Source organism: Mobula birostris, chromosome 2, assembly GCF_030028105.1.
Source record: "Mobula birostris isolate sMobBir1 chromosome 2, sMobBir1.hap1, whole genome shotgun sequence".
Lineage (NCBI taxonomy): Eukaryota > Metazoa > Chordata > Chondrichthyes > Myliobatiformes > Myliobatidae > Mobula > Mobula birostris.
This window is the reverse complement of record NC_092371.1, coordinates 11581487-11606642: the sequence shown is the minus strand read 5'-3', so window position 1 is coordinate 11606642 and position 25156 is coordinate 11581487. Positions and strand designations below refer to the sequence as shown.

Sequence of the window (25156 nt, the reverse complement as noted above, 5' to 3'; positions counted from 1 at the left end):
TGTGAGACAGGGAGGTGGGCGCAGGTACAAGTGGAGGTGACCAAGCAGGCATTATTTGCACACAATGAGATTGGAGGCATGGGCAGCAGAGGTTAAGATGAGCACGTGACCAGGTCAAGGGTGGGTAGGACTGACCAGAGGAGTGTTCACTTAGTTGGATCCAGAGGTGACAAATGAAGCTGTGGATGTGTCGACGGGTGGGGGGAGAAAGAGCACCAAAGAGCCTGAAACACTCCTCCTGGTAGACAGGGCTGAGAGCGTTCTTCCCCCACGATAGGGGCATCTTCAGAGCAATCGGGGAGCACTCCCACTGGGGGAGAGCCCGACACTCAGTGCAGTTTCATCGACAGCATCTTCAGAAGTTTTTGGACTGCCTTCCGAAAGTCAATGACCCAACCTGCAGGGAAGAGATGGTATCAACACAGATTCTCTCCCCACGATCTACCCGTTCTTTGAGGTGCCCTTTGCAACCTCACCCCATTTCCCCCTGAGGTACCCCACATCCCAGCCTGGGGGATCCCCACACGTCAGCTTCCTGATCTCTCAGTCACCAGGCACGTAGGGGAGAGAGCTGCTCCTTGGGCACAGGCAAGCTGGCCATTTACAGGTCCAGGTGGCGGGCAGTCCAGGGTCCAGACTGCCTGCCCCTTCTCTCCGGCGATGTCTGTGCCCCACCGTCCCTGAGCTCGAGTATGTTGTAGATAATAATTGTAAATAGTTTGTGAATGATGGGCGGAAAGGTCTCCTCCTGCTCCCATGTCTTGTAGTCTTCTCGAAGAATGGGGTTGGGAGGGAAAGTAAATCAGCCAGGATGGAATGTTGGAGCAGATTGATGGGCCAAATGGCCTAATTCTGCCCCTGTGTGTTAAGGTCTTGTGAATTCCTAGTTACTGTTTAGTGTTTTCATGAATAAACTCGATTTTTAAAGAAAAAAAAGCATAGGGAACTCACCCACAGGGAACGAGGCCTTGACTGGCCGGTTTCCGACTGGCTGGGCCTCTCTGAAGTTATTGACCAACGGCAGAGTTTGCACAGTGTCATTTGGCGTGCGGAACAGCCCAGTCCTCAGGGTCTTGAACTGTGGGAGGGAAAGGTTGCTGCTTAGTGCCTTTAATGTTGCAGACACAACAGCCAATCTGTGCACAGCAAGATCCCACAAACAGCATGGGGAGCACTCTTCCCTCCCAACACTAAGTTATTTCTTCAGCAGTTTGAACAGGGCACGACTGCCCTGGAGGTCGGCCAGTGAGAATAGCGGGAAGAGTTTAAAAGGAAGACAGATTTACAGAGTGGGCGTCTGAGTAGTGGGAGACGAGTAGGAAGGCTTTGGCTCAATGGGGCTTAGGCGATAAAGGGTCAAGGCCAGGTAGGTTATCTGATTAAAATAAAGACAGAGTATGTGTGTGAGGGTGGTTTTCTGTGCTCGGTGTCAGATGTGGGAGGTCCTGGAGACTCCCGGCCTCCTGGGCAACCACATCTGCACCAGGTGCGTCGAGCTGAGCTGCAGCTCAATGACCTTCGTCTGGTCAGGGAGAGTGAGGAGGTGATAGAGAGGAGTTATAGGCAAGTAGTAACCCCAGGACCACTGGAGACAGAAGTGGGTAACAGGAGAGGGAAGGGCAAGAAGCAGGTGCTAGAGAGTACCCTGGTGGCCATCCGCCTTAACAATAAGTACTCCTGTTTGAGTATTGTTGGGAGAGATGGGGGAAGCAACAGTGGCCGTGCCTCTGGCACAGAGTCTGTCCCTGTGGCTCAGAAGGGTAGGGAAAGGAAGAGGATGGCAGCAGTGATAGGGGACTCTGTAGTTAGGGGGTCAGACAGGCAATTCTGTGGATACAGGAAAGAAATGCAGATGGTAGTTTGCCTCCAGGGTGCCAAGGTCCAGGATATCATGAAGTGGGAAGGAGAACAGCCAGAGGTTGTGGTACATATTGGAACTAACGACATAGGTAGGAAAAGGGAGGAGGTTCTGAAAAAAGACTACAGTGAGTTAGGAAAGAATTTGAGAAGCAGGACCTCAAAGGTAGTAACCTTGGGATTACTGCCTGTGCCACATGACAGTATAGGAATAGATTGAGGTGGCTGAGGGATTGGAGTGGGGGGCAGGGATTCAGATTTCTGGATCATTGGGACCTCTTCCAGGGCAGGTTTTACTTTCAGATGGGCTGAAGGGCCTGTTTCTCTGCTGTGGCACTCTATAACACCCACGCAAAGTGGAATGGGGTCCAAGCACCCCCCCCACCCCCACCCCCATCATAGCTCCTTGGCTCCCAAGCCCCATATCCCACAAGTGCAGGTCCCAGAGTAAATCATACCTGAGACGAGCAGTGCCATGACATACTGCTGTGTAAAAGGAGGCCATTCTCCTCATTGTGTTCAATGTGCACCCACTCCCACTCCACAGCCTTCAGCCTATTCCCTTCATTCTTTTCCCCTTCCTTTGAAGGGTCTCGGCCTGAAACATCAACTGTTTATTCCCCTCCAAAGATTCTGCCTGACCTGCTGAGTTCATCTTTATGTAGAGTCCCACAAGTTATGGTGCTTGGAGACATCACCCAGCTCTGCCGTAATGCTTTCTGAATCCACCTCCCTCGTGATTCCAAGTCCCATTAGTTTACCCAGTCCCCCTCTAATCTGGCAATTTAATTTAAATCCACCTCTCCTGTTATTGACCTCTCTGCTAAGGAGTCTCTACCACTCTCCTGGGTTTAAAAAAAAATCTTTTCTAATAATTTTTATTAGGTTTATTCAGAGATAATGGTAGTGTGCTGACTCTAGTGGAGTTTGGTATTAACTCACCACTACAGAGTAGCAGTTACTGCATTGCTATTACAGAGAGACTTGGGGGTCTGTGTACAGGATTCGCTAGACCTCAACCTGCTGGCTGAGTCATTGGCAAGGCAGGCAAATGTCATGTTGGCATTCATTTCGACAGGACTGGAATTTTAAAGCAAAGATGCAACGTTGAGGTTTTATTGGTCAGGCCTCGCATAGATTATTGTGATCAGTTTTGGGCCCCTTATCAAAGAAAGGATGAATGGACACTGGAGAGGGTTCAGAGAAGGTTCATGGAAATGATCCTGGGAATAAAAGGGTTATTTATAGAAGGAGCATTTAATGACTCTGCTGGAGTTTAGAAGAATGGGTGGGGGTGGGGGTGGGGGTGGGGGGGTGGGAAGAACCTCACTGAAACCTATTGAATGTTGGTATGTATTTGGAATGTGGGAGGAAACAGGAGCACCCTGAGGAAACCTGTGTGGTCAGAGGAAGAATTTACAGACAGCGGTGCGAATTAAACATCGACAGTGAGACACTGGTGGGATGCAGGGCCAGGCTGAGACCTGGCTGCGAAGCGACAGATGGAGCTCCATCTGGAAAAGGAAGGTGATTCACTTTGGAAGTCAGAATGCGGGGTTAATAGTAGGATTCTTAGCAGTGTGGAGGAACAGAGGGATCTTGGGGTCCATAGATCAGTCAAAGTTGCCGCGCAATTTAAGGCATATGAAGTGTTGGCCAACATTAGGGATTTGAGTTCAAGAGCCATGAGACAATGTTGCAGCTGTATAAAACCCTGATTTGACCACACTTGGGAGTATCTGTTTGGTTCTGGTTGCCTCATTATAGGAAGGATGTGGTAGCTTTAGAGAGGGTGCTGTAGAGATTTACCAGGACGCTGTCTGGATTAGAGAGCATATCTTGTGAGGAAAGGTTGAGCAAGGAAGGACTTTTCCCTTTGGAGCGAAGGAGTATGAGAGATGACTTGATAAGAGGTGTACAAGATGATGTGAGATTGACAGTGTGGACAGCAGGATGGAAGTGGCTAATGGGAAAGGGTGTAATTTTAAAGTGAGTGGAGGAAAGCATAGGCGGGTGGAGTCAGAGGTAGAGTTTTGTTATATACACTGTGGTGGGTCTGTGAAATGTAACGCCAGAGCAGATATATTGGGGTCATGTAAGAGATTCTTGGATAGGCAGATGGATGAAAGAAAAATGGAGGGGAGGGTTAGATTGGAGTAAGTTTAAAGGGTTGGCACTTCAGGAGACGAGGACCTGTACTGTGTCGTAGTGATCTGTGTTTTATGACGCTGTCCCTACTTGCACTTGCTTACATAAAATTACACAATGGGACAGAGGCCATTTGGCCCATCAGTCAATGTTGGCTGTGACGCTCAACTTTGCATGAATAGTTTTTCTATTTGTTTATTATATAAGCATTCGTTAGTCTCGTGAGACCATGGATTTGTGCCTTGGAAGGTTTCCAGGGCGCAGGCCTGGGCAAGGTTGTATGGAAGACCGGCAGTTGCCCATGCTGCAAGTCTCCCCTCTCCACGACACCGATGTTGTCCAAGGGAAGGGCACTAGGGCTGATACAGCTTGGCACCAGTGTCGTCGCAGGGCAATGTGTGATTAAGTGCCTTGCTCAAGGACACACACGCTGCCTCAGCTGAGGCTCAAACTAGCGACCTTCAGATCACTAGACCAATGCCTTAACCACTCGGCCACGTGTCAACACACAATTTGTTTAATCCAACAGTATAACCTGTTCTGTGTTCCTTGTCCGGTTACCCTTTAAATATATCTGTACAAATCACTTCAGCCACTTCCTTTATTTTAGAGTATGGTAACAGACTGTCCACCCAACAAACTTGTGCTGCCCATTTAAACTCATGTGACCCAATAACCTACCATATTAACCTGGACTGTGGGAGGAAACCCACGCAGTCACGTGGAGAACGTACAAACTTCTTACAGGCGGATGCAGGAATTGAACTCGTGTTGTTGGCACTGTAGAGTGTTACCACGTCGCCCCAATCCACATTCTCGCCACCCTTTAGGGGAAGAAGCTGCTGTTGGATTTGGAGATGCTGCCTTGGTGGCCACCTACCTGGGAAAGGGATAATGGAACCCGCTGGTGGAATATAAACCAGTGGACACTCTGGTAGCAGGGTGGTGTGGTCAGAGAGCCTCGGTAGGTGAAGTATTGGTCCAGCCGTTTAGGGAGCAGGGACCGGATATCAAAGGATGGAATCTCCACCTCCTGACCTGAGGAATCGAACAACAGCAAGGTTAGTATTAACCAAGGGGCTCAGTGGGTAAGACAGTACGACATACAGTACTGTGGAAAAAGTCTTGGGTGTGTGTGTGTATATATTGCTAGTGTGTCTTAAGATTTTTGCACAGTACTGTATTTGTCAATGTGGAACGGAGAGTTTGTAAATCTGGTGGGAGCAAAGGATGTTGGGTGGAGCACCGTGGGAGGGGTGTGGAATGGGTGGCAGAGAAGGAGTACAGGGGTGGGGTAGTGGTGGTGTGGGTGCAGACATACCCAGCCCCGACAGACCAGGTGAGGTGATTTGATTCAAAACAATTGGTTTATTAATCATTACAGACAGTCTTTCTAGTGCTTCCCGCTCCCTCCTTCTCCCTTATTCCCAACAACGATTCCCCTCTCCCTGTTCCCTTCCCACTGTTAGTCTAAAATAGAGACCCATATCAGAATTGGGTTTATCGTCACTCACACTCATAAGTCATGATTTTTTTTTGTGTGGCAGCAGTGCAATACATAAAGTTGCTACAGTACTGTGTGTGTGTGTGTGTGTGTGTGTCCTCCCATCACCCTATCATCCCCCTAGGAGTCAAATTAGACCATTTGGCCCAAGTCTCCCCCCTTCCCTCTCGACCTGGTTCTCCTGCCTTTTCCCTGCAACCTTTGACACCCTGACCAATCGAGCCATCATCTCCACTTAAATACAGTCAATAACTTGGCCTCCACAGCTGTATGTGGTAATAAATTTCACAGATTCACCACCTAACTAAAGAAATTCCTCCTCATCAGTTTTAAAAGGACATCCTTCTCTCCCACCGTCTGAGTCCCACGTGCCTCCAGAGAGTAAAGATTAGTTTTATTCGTCACTCATACACTGAAATGCATCACTTGCATCCCGCGCCCCCCCCCCCCAGTCCAAAGATGTGCTGGGAGCAGCCCACGTGTGTCACCAGGCTTCTGCTGTCAACATGCATGCCCACAACTTGCTAGCCCTAACTGTACATCCTTGGTATATGGGAGGAAGCTGGAACACCCGGAGGAATTTCGTGGTCACAGGGAGAACATGCGAACTCCTTACGGACAGCGGTGAGAATTGCACCTGGATTGCTGGCACTGTAAGACATTTACACTACCACACCAGCGGAAACTGAACCCCAATCACAGATCACTGGTGCTGTAACCGCCCCCCCCAGTTGGCTGCACTGTCAGAGGGCTGACGCATTGAACTGATGTCAGATTAGGGCCAGAACTAGAAGCGAAGGGGAAAGGTCTTCCTGACAAATCCCAAGAATATCTGCAGGAAGTCTGAACCAAAACAAAGTACTGGATCAGGAAAAAAATCTTAGCAGAATGAGAAGGTACAGGAAATAAAGTTCAGAGTAAACCTACTATCAAAGTATTAGGTTACTGTCTACTGCGCTTTTCTAACAGGCATTTACAGGACGACTCAGAAGTGCAATAGAATTTACAGATTGAGGCCCTCTGTTGGTCGAGGTTGACCGTGGACATTGTGTCCTAGCTGTCTACGTGATACACAAACCAGGGCAGTATGATATGGAGAGTAAGCTGTTGCCCAGGCAGCAGGCTCCCCTTCTCCACACAACTGGTGAATCCAAAGGGGACGATAGATACTGATAGAGTTTGGCACCAGCAACGTCACAGAAGTTGTCAGTTGGTGTCGAACTGAACGTAGGATTGACTGCCTTGGGGATTCCAGCTCCGGATTTTTCCTCAGGGTTTATTCCCAAAGCCTTCCCCATGAGTGGGTATAGTCACAAGGCAGGTTGGGTTTGAGATAAGAGTTTTCTTTCTCTTAAATGACCTGCCAACCACGGCTGAGAAGCCCCATCTGCCCCAAGTGACTGGTTTTAGAGCACAGTAACCCACCTTTGCCCCTTCTGTCAGTAGAAACAGTTCCACCGGGCTTAGTAGCTAAGCCACACTTGAAGGCCAGGAGCTGGACTTGATGGCTGTAGGGTAATAATTGTTCCCGAACCCAAAGAGTGGTTGGATATACTTGGGTTATTTTCTCTGGAGCATTGGAGGCTGAGGAGTTTATAAAACTATGGGAGACAGTCTTTGTTCTCAGGGTAGTAACGTTGAATACTGGAGGATATGCATTTAAAGTGAGAGCAGGTAAGTTTAAAGGACATGTGTAAAATTCTGCAGATGTACCATGGGGAGCATTCTAACCGGTTACATCACCGTCTGGTATGGAGGGGCCACTGCGCAGGATCGGAAAAGACTGCAGAATGTTGTAAACTCAACCAGCTCTATCATGGGCACCAGCCTCCCCAGCAGTGAGAACACCTTCAAAAGGCGATGCCTCAGAAAGGTGGCATTAAGAGCCCCTCCCACCCCCCGAATCTCACAGGAAATGTCCTCTTCCCATTGCTACCATCAGGGAGGAGGTACAGGAGCCTGAAGACACACACTCAAGTTTCAGGAACAGCTTCTTCCCCTCAGCCTTCATATTTCTAAATCTAAGTGGACAGTAAAGCCATGTACACTACCTCATTATTTTTCCTCTTTGAAGATGTGTATATCTTTATTACAATTCAGTTTTTATTATTATGATATTTTGCAATATACTGCTGTTGCTAAAAAACCAAATTTCATGACCTAAGTCAGTGATATTAAATCTGATTCTGAAGTTTCGTTTACACAGAGCAGAGAGTGCCTGGTGCCTGGAATGGGGTGGTGGAAGTGGAGACAGTGGTGGTGTTAGGGAATGGTGAGATATGGATCATATGCAGGCACAAGAGGTTTATTTTATTTTAGCGTCGTGGCTGACACAGGCATTGTGGGCCAGAGGGCCTGTTCCTATTAACACACAATACTGGAGGAACTCAGCAGGTCAGTCCGCACATTGGAGAGGAATAAGCAGTCACTGCTGCAAGCTGAGGCCCTTCACCAGACCTGTACCTCTGCCCTACTGTGTGTTCAAGTGTCCAGATGTGTTGAATAAATAGCTGCCAGTTTGTACTCCCCTATCCTTATCCCCATCCCCTCCCCTCCCCACCTTCCTTTCCAGTCCTGGTGAAGAGTCTCGGCCTGAAACATCAATTGCTTATTCCTCTCCATAGATGCTGCCTGACCTGCTGAGTTCCTCCAGCATTCTGTGTGTGTTGCTCAAGATTTCCAGCATCCGCAGAATCTCGTGTCTATGTTTAAGACACTGTTAACCACGTGAACAGAAGGACTGGGTTTAATTTAGCATTGTGGTCAGCATACACATTGTGGGCCAAAGGGCCTGATTCTGAACTGTACTGTTCTACATAAGGTCAGGCAGCGTCTATGGAAGGAGAAACTACAACCCTTTGTCCAGGTAATTGGTAGGGTCTGATCCCAATGAGTTTGAGATGATGTATTTTGGGAAGTCAAATAGGGTAGGTTGTTGAGAAAACATTGTTAAACATAGGGGCCAAGGTCTCTAGTTCCCAAAGAAAGTGACAATACGGGTAGAGATATTAACATAGACTAAAGGTTGGTTTGATGGCTTTGGACCCGTACTCACTGGGAGTTTAGAAGAATGAGAGGGGGAGGATCTTATTGAAACCTACCTAGTGTTGAAAGGCCTGGTTAAAGTAAACGTGCAGAGGACGTTTCCCAAGTGGGGGAGTCTAGGGCACAGCCTCAGAATGGAAGGAAGTGCCCCTTGGAACAGAGGAGGAGGAATATTCTTTATCTAGAAGGTGGTGAATCTGTGGCAATGAACTCCACAGGTAGCTGTGGAGGACGAGTTATTGAGTATATTTAAAGGTGAGGGCGATTGGTCAGGACATCAAAGGTCACGGAGAACAGTGGGATAGAAGGCATCCTTGAGGATAGTAGGGAAGATTTATAGAGAAGAGGGCCAAGTGGCTAGTGGCTAACACAACGCCTTACGTGCCAGCAATTGGGGTTCAATTCCCAATCCTGTCGGTATGTTCTCCTGGGGTTTCCCTGGGGTCTAAAGACGTACTGATTAGGGTTAGTAAGTTCAGGCACGGAGCCCCCAGCACATCCTTGTACTGTGTTAACGAAGCATTTCACTGTCTGTTTCATTGTACATGTGACAAATAAAGCCATCTTTAATCCAGGTTGGTAGCTTGGTCAACACAGGTGAGTTGGGCCGAAGGGCCTGTTTTCCTGTGGTGTAAACCCATTCCATTAGAAATTAATCCTTCTCTGGTTCTCCCTGCAGCTTCAGGCTGACCCCACTGGAGAGGGCTCCAAACCTTCGGCTGTCTGACCCAGAGCCAGTGGACTGACATACTGAGCTAAGACAGTTCTGGTAAAAGGACAGCCAGGGTTATAGGATGCTTGCGGTGACCTGGGGTTGGCGGTCTGATCCAGCCAGTGCGCCATACAGCTCTTCCTAACGGCTGGGGCTCGCAGACACCTTACCTGCAAATGGGATCGATTCCAAGTGACGCAGGATATTTTCATAAGCTGGATTTTTAAATTTCCCAACCTTCATTAAATATAAAAAAGTGCAATATTAGTACCTTCCCCACAATGTTTGCTGCATTTTGTTCACACGGGAGTTTTGATTCAATTATAGATTGATTAAAAAATGAGCTCATTCAGTCACTTGGCCATTGAACCATACAGTGAAATGTGCTGTTTGCATCAACAGCCTACACAGTCCAAAGCTGTGCTGGGGGCAGCCCGCAAGTGTCACCACGCTTCTGGCGCCAGCATAGCGTGCCCACAATTTACTCAGCCTAACCCGTACATCTCCGGAAAGTGAGGGGAAGCCCACGTTGTCGCAGGGAGAATGTATGTACAAACTCCTTACAGACAGCGGAGGAAACTGAACTCTGATCCATGATCTCTGGCACCAAGCCCCCACACCTCCTGTAAGCCATCCATTAGTGGCCGTTCAGGGGTTGGGGGTGAGCTGCTGTCTTGAACCACTGCAGTCTGTGTGGAGAAGCTGCTCTCGTAGTGCTGTAGGGGAGGCAAGTCCTAGGATTTAGACCCCATGACACAGACTTGGCCAAGGTGTTCCCAAGTCGGGAAGGGCGAGGGGGAACCTGCGGCTGGTGGTTTCCCTGTGCCCTCTGGGAGAGGGTGGCAGGTTGGGGAAGTGCTTTCGAAGTAGCTCGGACGAGTAACTGTGGGAGTTTGTAGACTGTGGGAAATGCAGCTAATGTGGTAGAGGGAGGGAGTGCCAGTTGTGCGTTCTGGATGGCCATGGAGTAACACAGCACAGAAACCGGTCCTGCAGTCTGACTGATCCATGCTGACCACAGCATCGTACTTGCTAGTCCCAGACGCCTGCATTCAGCCTGTAACCCACCAATCCCCTCCCCTCCATGCACCCATCTAAATGCCTCTTAAATGCTGTGATTGTACCAACTCAACCACTTCTGAAAGCTCATTCCAGAATTCCAGTAATTTGCTTTACTTAAAGCAAGACCTTTGTCTTTGTTAAAATCTCGCTTTAAGTAAGAACTGGAATTTGATGGTAAACGTGGTGGGACAGCAGAAACCTGATTGGTTAATCCTCAACCAATCAGGAGGGATGGACGACAGAGGGGTATAAATGTCGCTGGACTAGTCCTGCCCAGGTATCGTCCCTGATAAAGATGGTAGTGTTTGTCTTTGAAACATTGGTTTAAAATTGATATCTGTACCCAGATGGAAACTTGAGAAGGGTTTATTCGTAGTAAGGTAGTCGTCATGGACCATTCAGAAAATCTGATGGTGGAGAGGAAGAAGCTGTTCCTAACATGTTGAATGTGTGTCTTCTGGCTCCTGTACCACCTTCCTCCTAGGTGGTAGCAATGAGATGGTAGCCTTGATGCACCGTCTCTCAAAGATGTCTGCAGTGGTGAGGAGGTTGTACTCGTGATGAAGCAGACTGAGACTACAACCCTGTGCAGGTTTCCCCCACTGTGGTGCACGGTCGGTGCCTCCACAGCAGGCGGTGATGCAACCCATCAGAATTCTCTCTATGGTACATCTTTAGAAATTTGTGAGTGTTTGGTGATTCAGATATTGCCAGGGATTGTTGGAGATGCTCTCTCTCGGGGAAGTGGGAAGTCTCTGTGTCATTCACTGTGGAGCACCCAGCCTCTGGTTTTCTCTTCAATTAGCTGATTGGTCAGCACAGGAGTGGCTGGATAACTCCCCCTTTCATAATTATACCTGGGGCCCTCACCACTCTAATTAATAATGGACTGGCACAATTAACTCCCACTTACCTTACACCAACAATCCTCTTGTAGGGAAACGTTCCAGAAGCAAACTTATCCTCTATTACAGAAATGGACTTACTCTGACTGGGATCGCTTTTCAAGGGAGGAGGGAGTGAGCACTGCAACTACCTGGGCATTGACCTTTCAGAGGATCTATCCTGCCCCCAACATGCAGTGTCGCAATTATGAAGAAGGCACACCTGTAGATCTACTTCATGAGGGGTTTGAGAAGGTTTGGTATGTCACTAAAGACTTGCAATTTCTACAGATGTACTGGTGACCTCTTCAAGAGGCAGTGTCTTGGGGGGGGGCATCCATTATTAAGGACCCTCATCACTCAGGACGTGCCCTCTTCTCATTACTACCATCAGGGAGGAGGTACAGGAGCCTGAAGATCCACGCTCAACATTTCAGGAGCAGCTTCTTCCCCTCTGCCATCAGATTTCTGAAGGTCCATGAACACTGTCTCATGATTTATCTTTGCACTACTTATGTTGTAACTTATTGTAATGTTTATGCCTTGGCATTGAACTGCTGACACAATACATTTCGGGACTCGTGTCAGTAATAATGAACCTGATTCTGACTCTAGTGCTATCTAATGGGTGGAGGTTAGAGCTACTCTTTACACTCTTGACGGTTTACAATGTAAACTTTACATAAACACAATCTGGAAATCCAAGCAACACACACAAAATACTGTTGGAATGCAGCAGGTTAGGCAACATCAGTGGAGGGGAATAAACAGTGACCTTTCACAAGCACTGGAAAGGAAGAGAGAATAAGAAAGGCAGAGTATAAGTTTGCAGGTGAAAGATACGACCGGATGAAGGAGCAGGAATCTGATAGGAAAGTGGAAGAAAGGGAAGGAGGGCAACCATAGGGAGGTGATGGGAAGGGGTGAGAGAATAACCAGAGAAAGAGAGGAGGAGGGGGAACTGGTTACATGCAGGGTTCCTACTCTAAAGCATGATGGAGACCAATCGACACTGCAATACTTCACCTCCAGCAGAACTCCCAGGACCACCAGCCCGTCTGCCTTCCTCATGGCCTCTGACACATTCTGATATTTCTCCGAGTTGTAATGAACTATGTGCATCTGGGAGAAACCAAAAACGGATTGTAAACACTGCTGTTGTGACCATGGGAACTCGGTGCGAAGTACAGAGTTATCTCGCCATTCAGCCACTGGGGCGTCAGTGTTTGGATTTTGAAAATCCTCAGCAGGGTGGCTGAGGAAGACGACTCCCACTTGTCAGGGAGAACCAGGACCATTTCAGACCAGTGTTGATCACAGACTCCTCGAATGCAGTAACAGTCCCTTCCCCAAGACCGCAGTCACCATCAAACACCCATCCACAATCATCTCATTTTAGTCCCCACATCTGTCCGCTTCCCCCAGGTTCTACCCTCTCACTCAGAGACCTTTACTTGGGACTGTGGGAGGAGGGAACACAAAGGGGCCGGAGTTTGCAAAGCAGAGCTGGGGGAAGAGTAACAAAACCATTAAACACAGGAGCAGAATTTGGCCCATCGCCATTCCATCATGGCTGATTTATCCCATTCTTCTGCCTTCTCTCTGTAATTACACTAACCCTCACCAGAATGTCTTCGGAACGTGGGAGGAAACCTAAGCACCCAGAGGAAATCCGCACAGTCACGGGGAGAACGTGCAGACTCCTTACAGACAGTGGTGGGAATTGAATTCGGGTCACTGGCTCTGTAAAGCGTTCCACTATCCACTGCACCACCACGTTACCCCTGTGTTTAGCCTGAATTTGTATCAACTCAGTCTGGGGCTGTGTGAGACGTGGACTGAAGGGGAAGTGGCCATTACAGTGAATCTTATGGTCCCTGGTGATAAACATGAGAGGCTTTCGCCCGAACCATAACCCCGACGCTTAAACTCTGTCCCTGGAGTAAGGGTTGGAGGGGACCACTGAAGCAACAGTCAAAGGTTTCAGTGGATGGGAGAAGGGAGTGAGGGGGCAAAGGATCCTACCTCGGCAGGTGCCCTCTCGCCGTCAATGAGGTGCTCCGATCCACTGGGCCACACCAGGCTCCCCCAGTGGAAGTGTAGCTGTGCGGCTCGGTACTTGTGGGGCAAGCTGCTGATGTACATGGTGGATGGGAGGTCCATCTGCACTGCAGGGAGGGAGCAAGAGAGCAGTTAGAGAGCAGAGCACGAATAAACTCTCTTCCTGCAATGGCTGAATCGCACCAGTTGGCCATTTCTCTCACACACGTACGCTGAAGGATCAACTTTACTTGCCCTATACATTTACACAGATCAGGAATTTGCTGTGGTTATAAAGAATAAATAATTATATAAAAATAAAGTTCGGGGTTAAAGTTTGGACATGGAATAAAATATGCATAAATACCATCACGTATTTACAATGTTAAGAGCTTATTTTTTAGGCATCCGTTAGTCTCATGGATTTTGGAAGGTTTCCAGGGCGCAGGCCTGGGCAAGGTTGTGTGGAAGACCGGCAGTTGCCCATGCTGCAAGTCTCCCCTCTCCACACCACTGATGTTGTCCAAGGGAAGGGCACTAGGGCCGATAGCTTGGCACCGGTGTCGTCGCAGAGCAATATGTGGTTAAGTGCCTTGCTCAAGGACACAACACACTGCCTCAGCCAAGGCTCAAACTAGCGACCTTCAAATCACTAGACGAACACCTTAACCGCTTGGCTACGCACCAACATCTGTTAAGAGCTTTATAAAAGTGGTTTAAGGTGCTTACAGGGCAGTGACAGGGGTAACAGATAGAGACGGGTGGGGTGGGGGTGGGGTGGAGAAGTAGAACGGTTGATCAGATTAGAAGCCTGGGAGAAGATTGTGTGATTTTTGTTTTATAGCCCTGTAGCACTTTCCAGAACAGAGTTTTTGGAAAAGGCAGTTTGCAGTTTCAAATGTTGCTGTGATTACAGTGCCCACACTTATTTCCAATTCCAATGATGATCGTTCTCTCTCCCTCTCACCTTACCCCACCCCTCTCTCTCTCCTACTCCCTGCCCCATCCCTGTGACCCCATCCCCATCCCTGTAATCTCCCACCATCTCCTACACACCCCACCTCATCTCTGTGACCCAAACACTCCCCTACACCCCTCCCCATCTCTGTGACCCCCTTCCTCCCCTAATTCTCAGTATCCCCACTCCCCTACACACCTCCCCGTGACCCAAACACTCCCCTACACCCCTCCCCATCCCTGTGACCTCCCACCATCTCCTACATATCCCACCTCATCTCTGTGACCCCCCTTCCCTACACCCCTCATCGCTGTGTTCTCCCCTCCCCTACACCCCTCCCTCTTTGTCCCTTTCTCCCTTTCTCTCTCCTCCTGATCCATCCAACAACTTCTACGCCCGCCCAAGCTGCATCACCCGGTTTCACTCCCCTGCCAATCACCCACACACCTCCACTAGGCCCCCCTCACCTGTTTCCATCTGCCTTATCCATCTCCATTATGCTCCACCTCCCTTTTCTATCAGATTGCACCATCTGCACCTTGTCACCTCCACCTATCACCTCTCAGCCTCCATCACTATACACATTCCCCCCCTCACTACTCCTCAACTGTGTCCACCCATCCTCTGTCACTATTCCCCCTCTCCCTCCATCTACCTATCCACTTTCCTTCTCAGTCCCAATCTCCTGCCTTCTCACACTCCCTTCATGCCCCTAATCTGTCAACCTCTGCCTTCACACCTGGCCTTCACAGCCGCCTGTGACAAAGAATTCCACAGATTTACCACTCCCTGGCTAAAGAAATTCCTCCTCATCTCTGTTCTAAATGGACGCTCCTCTATTTTGTCCTCTGATCTTAGACCTGGAACCTGAAACACCATCCATATCCCTCCACAGACGCTGCCTGACCTGCTGATGAGTGGAGGAGGGTTGGCAGAATGATGGGTAATGTGGAGAGAATAAAATGAGGTCAATGTAAATGGATCATTGGACAGAGTCCTGAAGGGCCTGTTTCTGTTGTGTGTGTCTCTCTCTTTCTCTCTCTCTCTCTCGTGCAGACGAGGAGGAGGGAAGAGATTCAGGTCACAATGGGGACCATTCTAGTTGGCTTCAGTACATCACTCAGTGAGCAAGGTGACCAAAACAGTGGGAACGTCAGATAGACGATCCCAAACTCAGCTGTCAAAGGAGGAGGGTCAGGCATGAGATTAGCAACCCCATCCCATGAAAACCCAGAGCTACAGAAACACTAACAGAAGCTCCAAAGACCTCATCCTTGGGAGAGGAAAGATCCTAGCCCAGAAGAGGGCTGAGGTCATGGTGAAAGTGGAAGACACAGACCATATCGGCCCAGGACAGAGGGCTCTGGTGAGCTGCTGTCACCCTGTAAAGATGGTGTGGAGTGGGTGTGGTACGTGACAGGAAACAGGAGACATAGACATCGATGTCTATGCTGACCAAGATGCCAATTGAATCCCAGTTGCCTGCATGTGTTCAATATTGTGGGCAAACTATGTTGGCACTTGAAGCATGTGGGCTGCCCAGTACCATACGCGCTGATTTGATTTGATGCAAACCGCCACATTACACACATATGACAAAGTTTATCTTTTAATTCTCCCCCCTCCCCCTCCCCCGTTGGTGTCCCTGCCTCTGAAAGGCGGTGGTCATTGCTGCTTCCTCACCTGTGTGGCCGTTGTTGGAGAGGGTGAGGGCGTCGCACGACAGGTCACTGTAACCGCTTAACCGAACGGTTTTCAGCGAGCGGTCATACTGGGTGTTCAGCGTCTGGATGTTGATGGGGGACTGCGCTTCCTTGCCGCAGTACACAAACTCTTCCTGCCAGTGTTTGACTCCCAGGGGACCTGGCGTATTGACATGGTGACATTTTGTTTAATATCGGCACGTGTGCTGAGTTACGGTAAGAAAGGCCTGGTTGCAGGCGGCACAACCCACTCCCGGAATCTTCAAAACGCGGTGCCTCAAAAAGGCGACAACCCTCACCACCTGAGTCACACCCTCCACTCACTGCTACCATCGAGGAGGAGCTACAGGAGCCTGAAGACCCACACTCAATGATTCAGAAACAGTTGCTTCCCCTCTGCTGTCAGATGGCCCCACGGTTAGCGTGATACCATTACAGCTTGCGGCATCAGAATTCGGGGTTCAATTCTGATAAGGAGTCAGTACATCCTCCCCAGTGAATGCGTGGGTTTCCCCCGGGCGCTCTGCTTTCCTCCCTCAGTACCCTGTATCTCTAATAAATAAATTATTATATTTCTGTATGGTCCATTAACCCCTACTATGTTATTCTGTTTTTGCATCATTTATTTATATATATAATTTATAATTTGGGGTGAGTTAATGTATTTGCACTGTACTGCTGCCACAAAACAACTATTGGCATGACACCGAAATCAATGACAACATATCAAAGGTTCAAAAAACTACCTAATGATAAAAATCTAGCAGGAAGGAGCTTAAGAAAGAAGTTAGAAGAGGCCACGAGACGGCCTTGGCAGACAGGATTAAGGAAAACCCCAAGGCATTCTACAAGGCGGGAGGAGAAGATGGCGGCGCGCCTGTGCGTGTGCAGCCCGCCAGTGAAAAATGATATCGTATCTGTTAAATAGCGGCCGTGGACAATTCTGATTTGATGGAGAATGGACATGAAAGCACAGAGGAACATCTGGAGAAATTTCTTAAGTGCCTGTTCACTGCTGTCGTTACTGTGTGGTTGGGAATCTTTCGGAGGGAAGGCCTCAAAATCCCCGGCCTTGCCTGCTTTTGGCGACTGAGAAGGAAGTGGAATCATTCGGACAGAGATGGCGCTCAGTGCTTGGTGTCGGAGAGCTGATCAGAGCTCGAAGTTTTCGGATGACTCAGAGACGGATTGTGGTCGGCATGGCAGGGAGAGTTTTCCTTCCTTCTCCCGTCTGCGTGAGATGTGGGACATCTCAGAAACTTTGAACTTTACTGTGCTCACTGACTTCTTCATCAAGTTATGGTATTGTTGCACTGTTGTAATTATATGTTATAATTATGTGGTTTTGTCAGTTTTTTCAGTCTTGGTCTGTCCTGTGTTTTGTGATACCACACCGGAGGAAATATTGTATCATTTCTTAATGCATGCATTACTAAATGACAATAAAAGAGGACTACGTGTCTTCATAATCTAAAAAAAAGTATGTGAAGAGAAAGAGGACAAGACGTGGGAGAATAGAACCAATCAAGTGTGACAGTGGAAAAGTGTGTATGGAACGGAGGAGATAGCAGAGGTACTTTGCTTCAGTATTCACTATGGAAAAGGATCTTGGCGATTGTAGGGATGACTTACAGTGGACTGAAAAGCTTGAGCATGTAGATTCTAAGGAAGAGGATGCGCTGGAGCTTTTGGAAAGCATCAAGTTGGATAAGTCACCGGGACTGGACGAGATGTACCCCAGGCTACTGTGGGAGGCGAGGGAGGAGATTGCTGAGCCTCTGGCGATGATCTTTGCATCATCAATGGGGACAGGAGAAGTTCTGGAGGATTGGAGGGTTGCAGATGTTGTTCCCTTATTCAAGAAAAGGAGTAGAGATAACCCAGGAAATTATAGACCAATGAGCCTTACTTCAGTAGTTGGTAAGGCAGGAATTATGAACATTTGGAGAGGCATAATATGATTAGGAATAGTCAGCATGGCTTTGTCAAAGGCAGGTCATGCTTTATGAGCCTGATTGAATTTTTTGAGGATGTGACTAAACACGTTGATGAAGGTAGAGCCGTAGATGTAGTGTAGATGGATTTTAGCAAGGCATTTGACGAGGTAGCCCATGCAAGGCTTATTGAGAAAGTAAGGAGGCATGGGATCCAAGGGGACATTGCTTTGTGGATCCAGAACTGGCTTGCCCACAGAAGGCAAAGAGTGGTTGTAGATGGGCCATATTCTGTATGGAGGTCGGTCACCAGTGGTGTGACTCAGGGATCTGTTCTGGGATCCCTACTCTTTGTGATTTTTATAAATGACCTGGATGAGGAAGTGGAGGGATGGGTTAGTAAACACAAAGGTTGGAGGTGTTGTGGATAGTGTGGAGGACTGTCAGAGGTTACAGCGGGACATTGATAGGATGCAAAACTGGGCTGAGAAGTGGCAGATAGAGTTCAACTCAGATAAGTGTGAGGTGGTTCATTTTGGTAGGTCAAATATGATGACAGAATATAGTATTAATGGTAAGACTCTTGGCAGTGTGGAGGATCAGAGGGATCTTGGGGTCTGAGTCCATAGGACACTCAAAGTTGCTACACAGGTTGACTCTGTGGTTAAGAAAGCATATGGTCCATTAGCTTTCATCAATCGTGGGATTGAGTTTAGGAGCCGAGAGGTAATGTTGCAGCAATATAGGATCCTGGTCAGATCCCACTTGGAGTACTGTGCTCCGTTCTGGTTGCCTCACTATAGAAAGGATGTGGAAACCATAGAAAGGGTGCAGAGGAGATTTACAAGGATGTTGCCTGGATTGGGGAGCATGCCTTATGAGAATAGGTTGAGTGAACTCGGCCTTTTTTCCTTGAGTGATGGAGGATGAAAGGTGACCTGATAGAGGTGTACAAAACAATGAGAGGCATTGATCGTGTGGATAGTCAGAGGCTTTTTCTCAGGCTAAAATGGCTAGCACGAAAGGGCACAGTTTTAAGTAGGTACAGAGGAGATGTCAGGGGTAAGAGAGTGGTGAGTGCGTGGAATGGGCTGCCAGCAACAGTGGTGGAGGTGGATACAATAGGGTCTTCTAAGAGACTCCTGGACAGGTACATGGAGCTCAGAAAAATAGAGGGCTATGGGTAACCCTAGTAATTTCTAAGGTAGGGACATGTTCAGCACAGCATTGTGGGCTGAAGGGCCTGTATTGTGCTGTAGGTTTTCTATGTTTCTATATCCGATTCTGGTTCTAATCCAGGCAGGTTACATCGAGGCGGTAAAAACTAGAATAGGGTGTTGGAGTTACAGGAACATGCAGTGCAGTTCAGGCAGAGTACAAGGGCGACGACGACTAGATAGATTGGGAGATCAAGGCACAACTCAGCAGGACAGGCAGCATCTATGGAAATGAATAAACAGTCGACGTTTCATGCCAAGTTTTCAGGATGGGGGGGGGTGGGGAACGCCGGAATAAAACTGTGGGGGGAGGGAAGGGGGACAAGCTTGTAGGTAATAGGAGGCGTTGTCACGTGAACAAAGTCACGTGAGAAGTACAGTTGGATGCGAAGTTGTCTCTTTATTCGACAAAGTGAGACACGCATCACATGGAGACCCTCTCGGAAGAAGAGCTGCTGGACCCAAGGCTACACGGCATTTTATGTGCCAAATATCAAAGGACAGTTCCATATTTACAATGCACCCACAATGCTTTATTTGAGCTACACACAACCTTTACACCTCCCGCTTCACACCCACACCGCAGACACCTAAATGCATTTTAATCGACATTGTCTGGCCTTCCCATTAGCTGTGATTCACGGCTTTTAGGAACCCCTTGTTCAGAGCTGCATTTTAAATTTAATTCCAGTCTTCTAATCTGAAGATCGGTGGCTGAAGTTACTTGCTCTATGTCCGAACCACCCACCCCTACCCCCCCCAAAGAAAAAAGAAACGGCCCAAAACAGAACCTCCTATTGGCACCTCCTGGACAAAAATAAATTTGTACCAGGAAAGGCTGACGTTAAGAGGATCTACTCAACTAGGGCAGCAAGAATGACCGGCCTCAGAATTGCCCCGATGAAGCCAGGTGATAGAGGAGGGGATAGGTGAAAGAGGCAGCGAGCCCAAGATGAAGGAATCTGATAAGAGAGGGGAGTGGACTATGGAAGACTGGGGAGGAAGTGATAGGCAGATGAGGAAAAGGGGTAAGAGGCCAAGAGTAGCCCTTCATCTTTGAGGTCTGGTAATACCGCGGGGTAGAAGCTGTCTCTGACTCTGGCGGTACGTGTTCTCGGGCTTCTGTAGGAGAAGAGAGAGCCAGCGGGGTGGGAGGATTCGTCATCTTGCTGGCCGCTTTCCTGATGCAGCAGGGAGTGTGGACAGAGGGAGGTGGATTGTGCGATGGGCCGGGCTGCGTTCACCTCGTTTCTGCTAAAGTGAGCCCTGAATGTGGTTGGGGGTTAAACTTGCATGAAGTCCCATTCGGGCGCTCTGAACCAAGACTGCTGAACCTGGACCAACACCGCACCTAGTTCAACAACACTGCTGTTTCCCCGACTTGGCTTTTTTTTTTAATTTAAGGATACAGTTTGGAAGCTGGTCCCCCAGCAAACCCCGATTTAACCCCAGCCTAATCACAGGACAATTTATAATGACCAATTAACCTCCAATCCAGTACGTCTTTGGATTGTGGGAGAAAACCGGAGCATCCGGAGGAAACTCGTGCGCACACGGACAGAAACGCGCAAACTCTTCGCAGACGCTGCTGAACTCTGAATTCCGAAGCCCGGAGCCGTCATTTCGCCGCGCTAACTGCTACGTTACCGTGATCCCCTTGGCTTGCGAGTATCCCCGCAGCCCACACTTCACATACCGCCGTAACCCACTCCAGTCCGATCACCTTTCCACATCCCTGTCCTCCTGTAACTCCAGTCTCTTCATCGTCCCGGATTCCAGTCGCTCTGACACAGATGCCTGGATCCCAAGTCTGCAATTCCCTTGAATCTTGTATCCGGGGTCAGACACCGACTGAAGGTCCATCTACACCGTCCCATCACATATTCCCAAGGTCAGACACAGAATGAAGCTCCCTCTACACCGTCCCATCACACTCTCCCGGGGTCAGACACAGTGAAACTCCCTCTACACCGTCCCATCACACACTCCCGGGGTCAGACACAGAGTGAAGCTCCCTCTACACTGTCCCATCACACACTCCCGGGGTCAGACACAGAGTGAAACTCCCTCTACACAGTCCCTTCACACACTCCCGGGGTCAGACACACAGTGAATCTCCCTCTACACCGTCCCATCACACACTCCTGGGGTCAGACACAGAGTAAAGCTCCCCCTACACGGTCCCATCACACACTCCCGGGATCAGACACAGAGTGAAGCTCCCTCTACACCGTCCCGGTGTGTTGGGGATTAATAAACAGGGACAAAGGAACTGGAGTGAATCAACGTGTTGATGTTTATAGTGAAACTTACCGTCATATTCCCAGTGGGAAGCTGTGGAGAGAAAGATCGGGAATTAGATTCACCGATTGGAACGGTGTATGGTTTTGTCAGACGCCGGAGCGGAGTTCGTTTAACAAATTAGGGCCTTCGATCCCCACCTCGCCACCAAAAAACATCTCCTCGTTGCACCCTCATGTCCCCAGAAGCGCGGCGCTCCATCCTCAGTGCCCTGTCCCGCAGCACGGCGCTCTCTCCTCACCACCCCGTCCCGCAGCGCGGCGCTCCTTTCGCACTGTTGCGCATCTCCGGAAGCGAAGTCCACAATATTACGCCGAACAATTTAAATTAGTAATCAAATAATCAATTAAACTAACTTCTGCCTACAGAACATCCCTATCCTTCCATTCTCCTCACGCTCAATGACTTTTCCTCCACCACCAGACTCGGCAGAGGGAGCGCATTCCAGGCATCCACACCTCTGAGTAAAAACTTACCCCTCATTTTCCCTCTGAACCTAACCCCCCTCACCTGCAATGCATTCCCGGTTTTTTTTTAGCCATTTCAACCCTGGGGAACAGATACTCCCCGTCCACGCTATCTGTGCCTCTCATGATCCTATAAACCTTCATCATATCTCCGCTCAGCCTCTGGCCCGCCGGGAAAAAAACGCCCCAAGTTCATCCAGCCCCTCGTGATAGCGCATGCCTCCTCAACCAGACAGCACCCTGCTAAACCCCAAAACCTCGACATCTTTCCGAGAACGGGCGGGCAGACGTGAATGCAGAACTGTAGATGCGACTTCTGTTAATGACAGCTTTCCGCCAGCCGGAAGATTAGAGCCTGCAAGGAGAACTCTGTAAATTTTTCAAGGTGCCTCTCACTCTGACATATGTTTCTAAAATAAGCGAGGACAGTCACGGGAGAGTGCTTTAAAAAAAACCCTTATTTCCCTAACTCTGGTTAAACACACCCAGGACACTGTTAGGGTCAACTCGGTGGCCCAGACGGTCAAGAGTTTTCAGGGCATCGCTGAGGTCGGGAGAGTCGGCGAAGGTTATAACCCGTGAGTCCGAGGCTCCAGATACCGGAACCCGGAGCGGCACACAAACTGCCGGGGGAACTCAGCGGGTCGAGCGGCGTCCGTAGGGGCAGAAGAAACTGTGGACCTTTCGGGTCGAGATCCACCCGGCCGCTCTCGAAGCGTCAACAGCTTCTCTACCCTCCACAGACGCTGATCGATCCAGCAGGCACTGTGAGGATGTTACTCCGGGATCACAGTTCGGAATACAGGGGGGAGAGGGGGAGAAGCGGGAGAGAGAGAAAGGGATAAGAGATAAAGGACCGGGAGAGAGAAAGGGGAGAGAGGGGGGAGAGAAAAATGAGAGAAAGGGGGAAGGGGAGAGAGGGGTAGAGAGAGCAGGGAGGTGGGAGAAGGGAGGGTGAGGATCTGCATTAGATTGGGATCCTTTTATTCAGAAACCTCAGGCAGATTGATCAGAGATATACTGTATAAGACCCTCCAGGTCCCCGACCTGGGCGAGAACTGATTCCCGGCAAAGCCACGAAGAATGACAAAGGGGACAACACTAAATTCAGTCGAAGACAGAAGAGCGGGGAAATCAGTCTGCGGGTTGGAGATCTGATTCTCGACGAAAGACGGTGGCATTAAAAGCCCTCTTCTACACGGGCACTTCCACCCTAGGGAAAACCTCTCAGTCCGAACCATTTCTCTGCAACATACAATCCCGCAAGTTTTTGTTCCGTTGTTGAGGGCTAGCACAGACATGCGATGGGCTGAATAGCTTCACTCAGGAGGAAAACACACACACACACACACACACACATTTATAGCAACACACAAAAACGCTAGAGGAAGCAAGTCAGACAGCATCTGTTGAGAGAAATAAACAGTCAACATTTGGGGTCAGGACTGGAAAAGAAGGCGGTAGAAGCTAGGATAGGTTAAATCTTACCCACCCCTCTTGTTCCCCTGTCTCTCTCTTTCTTTATCTGTCTCTCTTTGTCTCTCTCCCTCTCTCCCTCCATCTCCATTTCTGCATCTGTCTGTCCCTCTCTCTCTCTCTCTCTCTCTCTCTCACACACACACACACACACACACACACAAGAATGAGATGTCTCTCTCCCTGTGTCTCTGTCTCTCTCACACACACACATAAGAAAAGAGAATGAGATGTACCTGTTTCCTGTCTTTCTGCCTGTCTGTCTCTATCTCACACACACACACACACAAAAGAGAATGAGACATACCTCTGTTCTCTCTCTTTCACACATACAAGAGAATGAGACGTATCCCTCTCTCTCACACACACAAAACAGACTGAGACGTACCTCTGTTCACTGTCTGTGCTGTTGTAAGGAACAGCAGTAGAAGGAGACAGCTGGGTATTACTGTTCCAGCCACTGGCTGCATTGTGCTCGAGCACAGGAGGTTGGGACCGTTTGGTGACTGCAGGAATTATGGAGGCTCGTCATGTCTCAACCCCCCCCCCTCTTTCTAAGGGAGTCCCCTCCCCACCTCAGCTCCTTATTCCAGCCCTGCCTCCTTAAGATGGAACGGCTGTCTTAAGGTGGAATCCCAGCACATGGCCTCCAGCACTGCCACGAGGCCACTGTCAGCTCATAATCTGTCTGGGCACCAATTTCCACTGTAGAGATACAGCGCAGAACTGGCCCTTGTAGCCCAACGAGCCTCGCGGCCCAGCGACCCCCGATTTAACCCCAGCCTAATCACAGACCAATTTACAATGACCAATTAACCTACTGAGTCGTGCGTCTTCGAGTTTTGGGAGGAAACCAGAGCACCCGGTGGAAACCCACACAGTCATGGGGAGAACGTACAAATTCCTTACAAATCACTTCGGGTAATTTCTCCCCTCTCCCACTTCGCTCTTTTTCCATTCTGCAGTTTCACCCCTTCTCTTCTCACCTGCCCATCGAATTCCCCCTTGCCTTCCCTTTCTCTCACGGTCCAATGACCTCTCCTATCAGAGACCTTCAGCACTTTACCGCTTCCGCCTACCACCCCCTAGCTTCCCACTTCACCTCTCCTGCCCCACTCACCTGGTCTCATCTGTCACCTGCCAGCTTGTAGTCTTTCCTTTCCCCCCTGCCCCCACCTTCTTATCTGGCTTCTTCCCCCTTCCTTTCCAATCCTGATGAAGGGTCCCAGCCTGAAACATTGACTGTTTATTCATTTCCATAGATGCTGCCCGACCTGCTGAGTTCCTCCAGCATTTTGCTCTGGATTTCCAGCATCTGCGGGATCTCTCGTGCTTCTCCCCCCACCCCCCCACCGTTTTGTAGGGTCTGGGATTGCTCGGGATCTCGGGGGCGGGTGTAACTTCCCAAGGAGCTGGCTTCCCCCGGTCTGTGAGCTGGCACTCTGCTCTCTGAGACAGGTGGTTATGGGTTCGAGCCCCACTCTTTACAGAGGCAGTGCTGACGAGAATCACTGGCATGTCTTGTGAAATGTGTTGTTTTGTGGCAGCAGGTCATTGCAATACATTATAATAAAAAATGATAAATTACTATATATAAATTGAATAAGTTGTGCAAAAATCGAACAATATTGAGGTAGTGTACATGGTTTCATTGTCCATTCAGAGATCTAATAGCAGAGGGGAGGAAGCTGTTGAGTGTGTGAGAAATGAGAAGATGGCATGTCCCGGCCATTGGGGGTCCTTAGTGATGGATGCCGGCTTTAGAAGGTGTCCTGGATCCACTGGGCATTGGGGTCAGATGTTAAATAAACTGCTCTTTCAGTTTGGACGTGTGGAGATGCCAGGGGG

At 49.1% G+C, this 25156-nt stretch overlaps 1 protein-coding gene across 1 annotated transcript; it reads right to left on the bottom strand.

Annotated features, from left to right (window-relative positions):
- Positions 1-329: 329 nt before the first annotated feature.
- LOC140207711 (carbonic anhydrase 14-like) lies at positions 330-23778 on the bottom strand. The gene is made up of 9 exons (XM_072276267.1): positions 23697-23778; positions 21378-21398; positions 15894-16073; positions 13238-13380; positions 12239-12334; positions 9437-9503; positions 4886-5043; positions 952-1078; positions 330-397 (listed from the first exon to the last, which is right to left on the bottom strand). The coding sequence occupies exons 1-9, from the start codon at positions 23776-23778 to the stop codon at positions 330-332; spliced, it is 942 nt and encodes a 313-aa protein (XP_072132368.1).
- Between the last annotated feature and the right edge of the window lie 1378 nt (positions 23779-25156).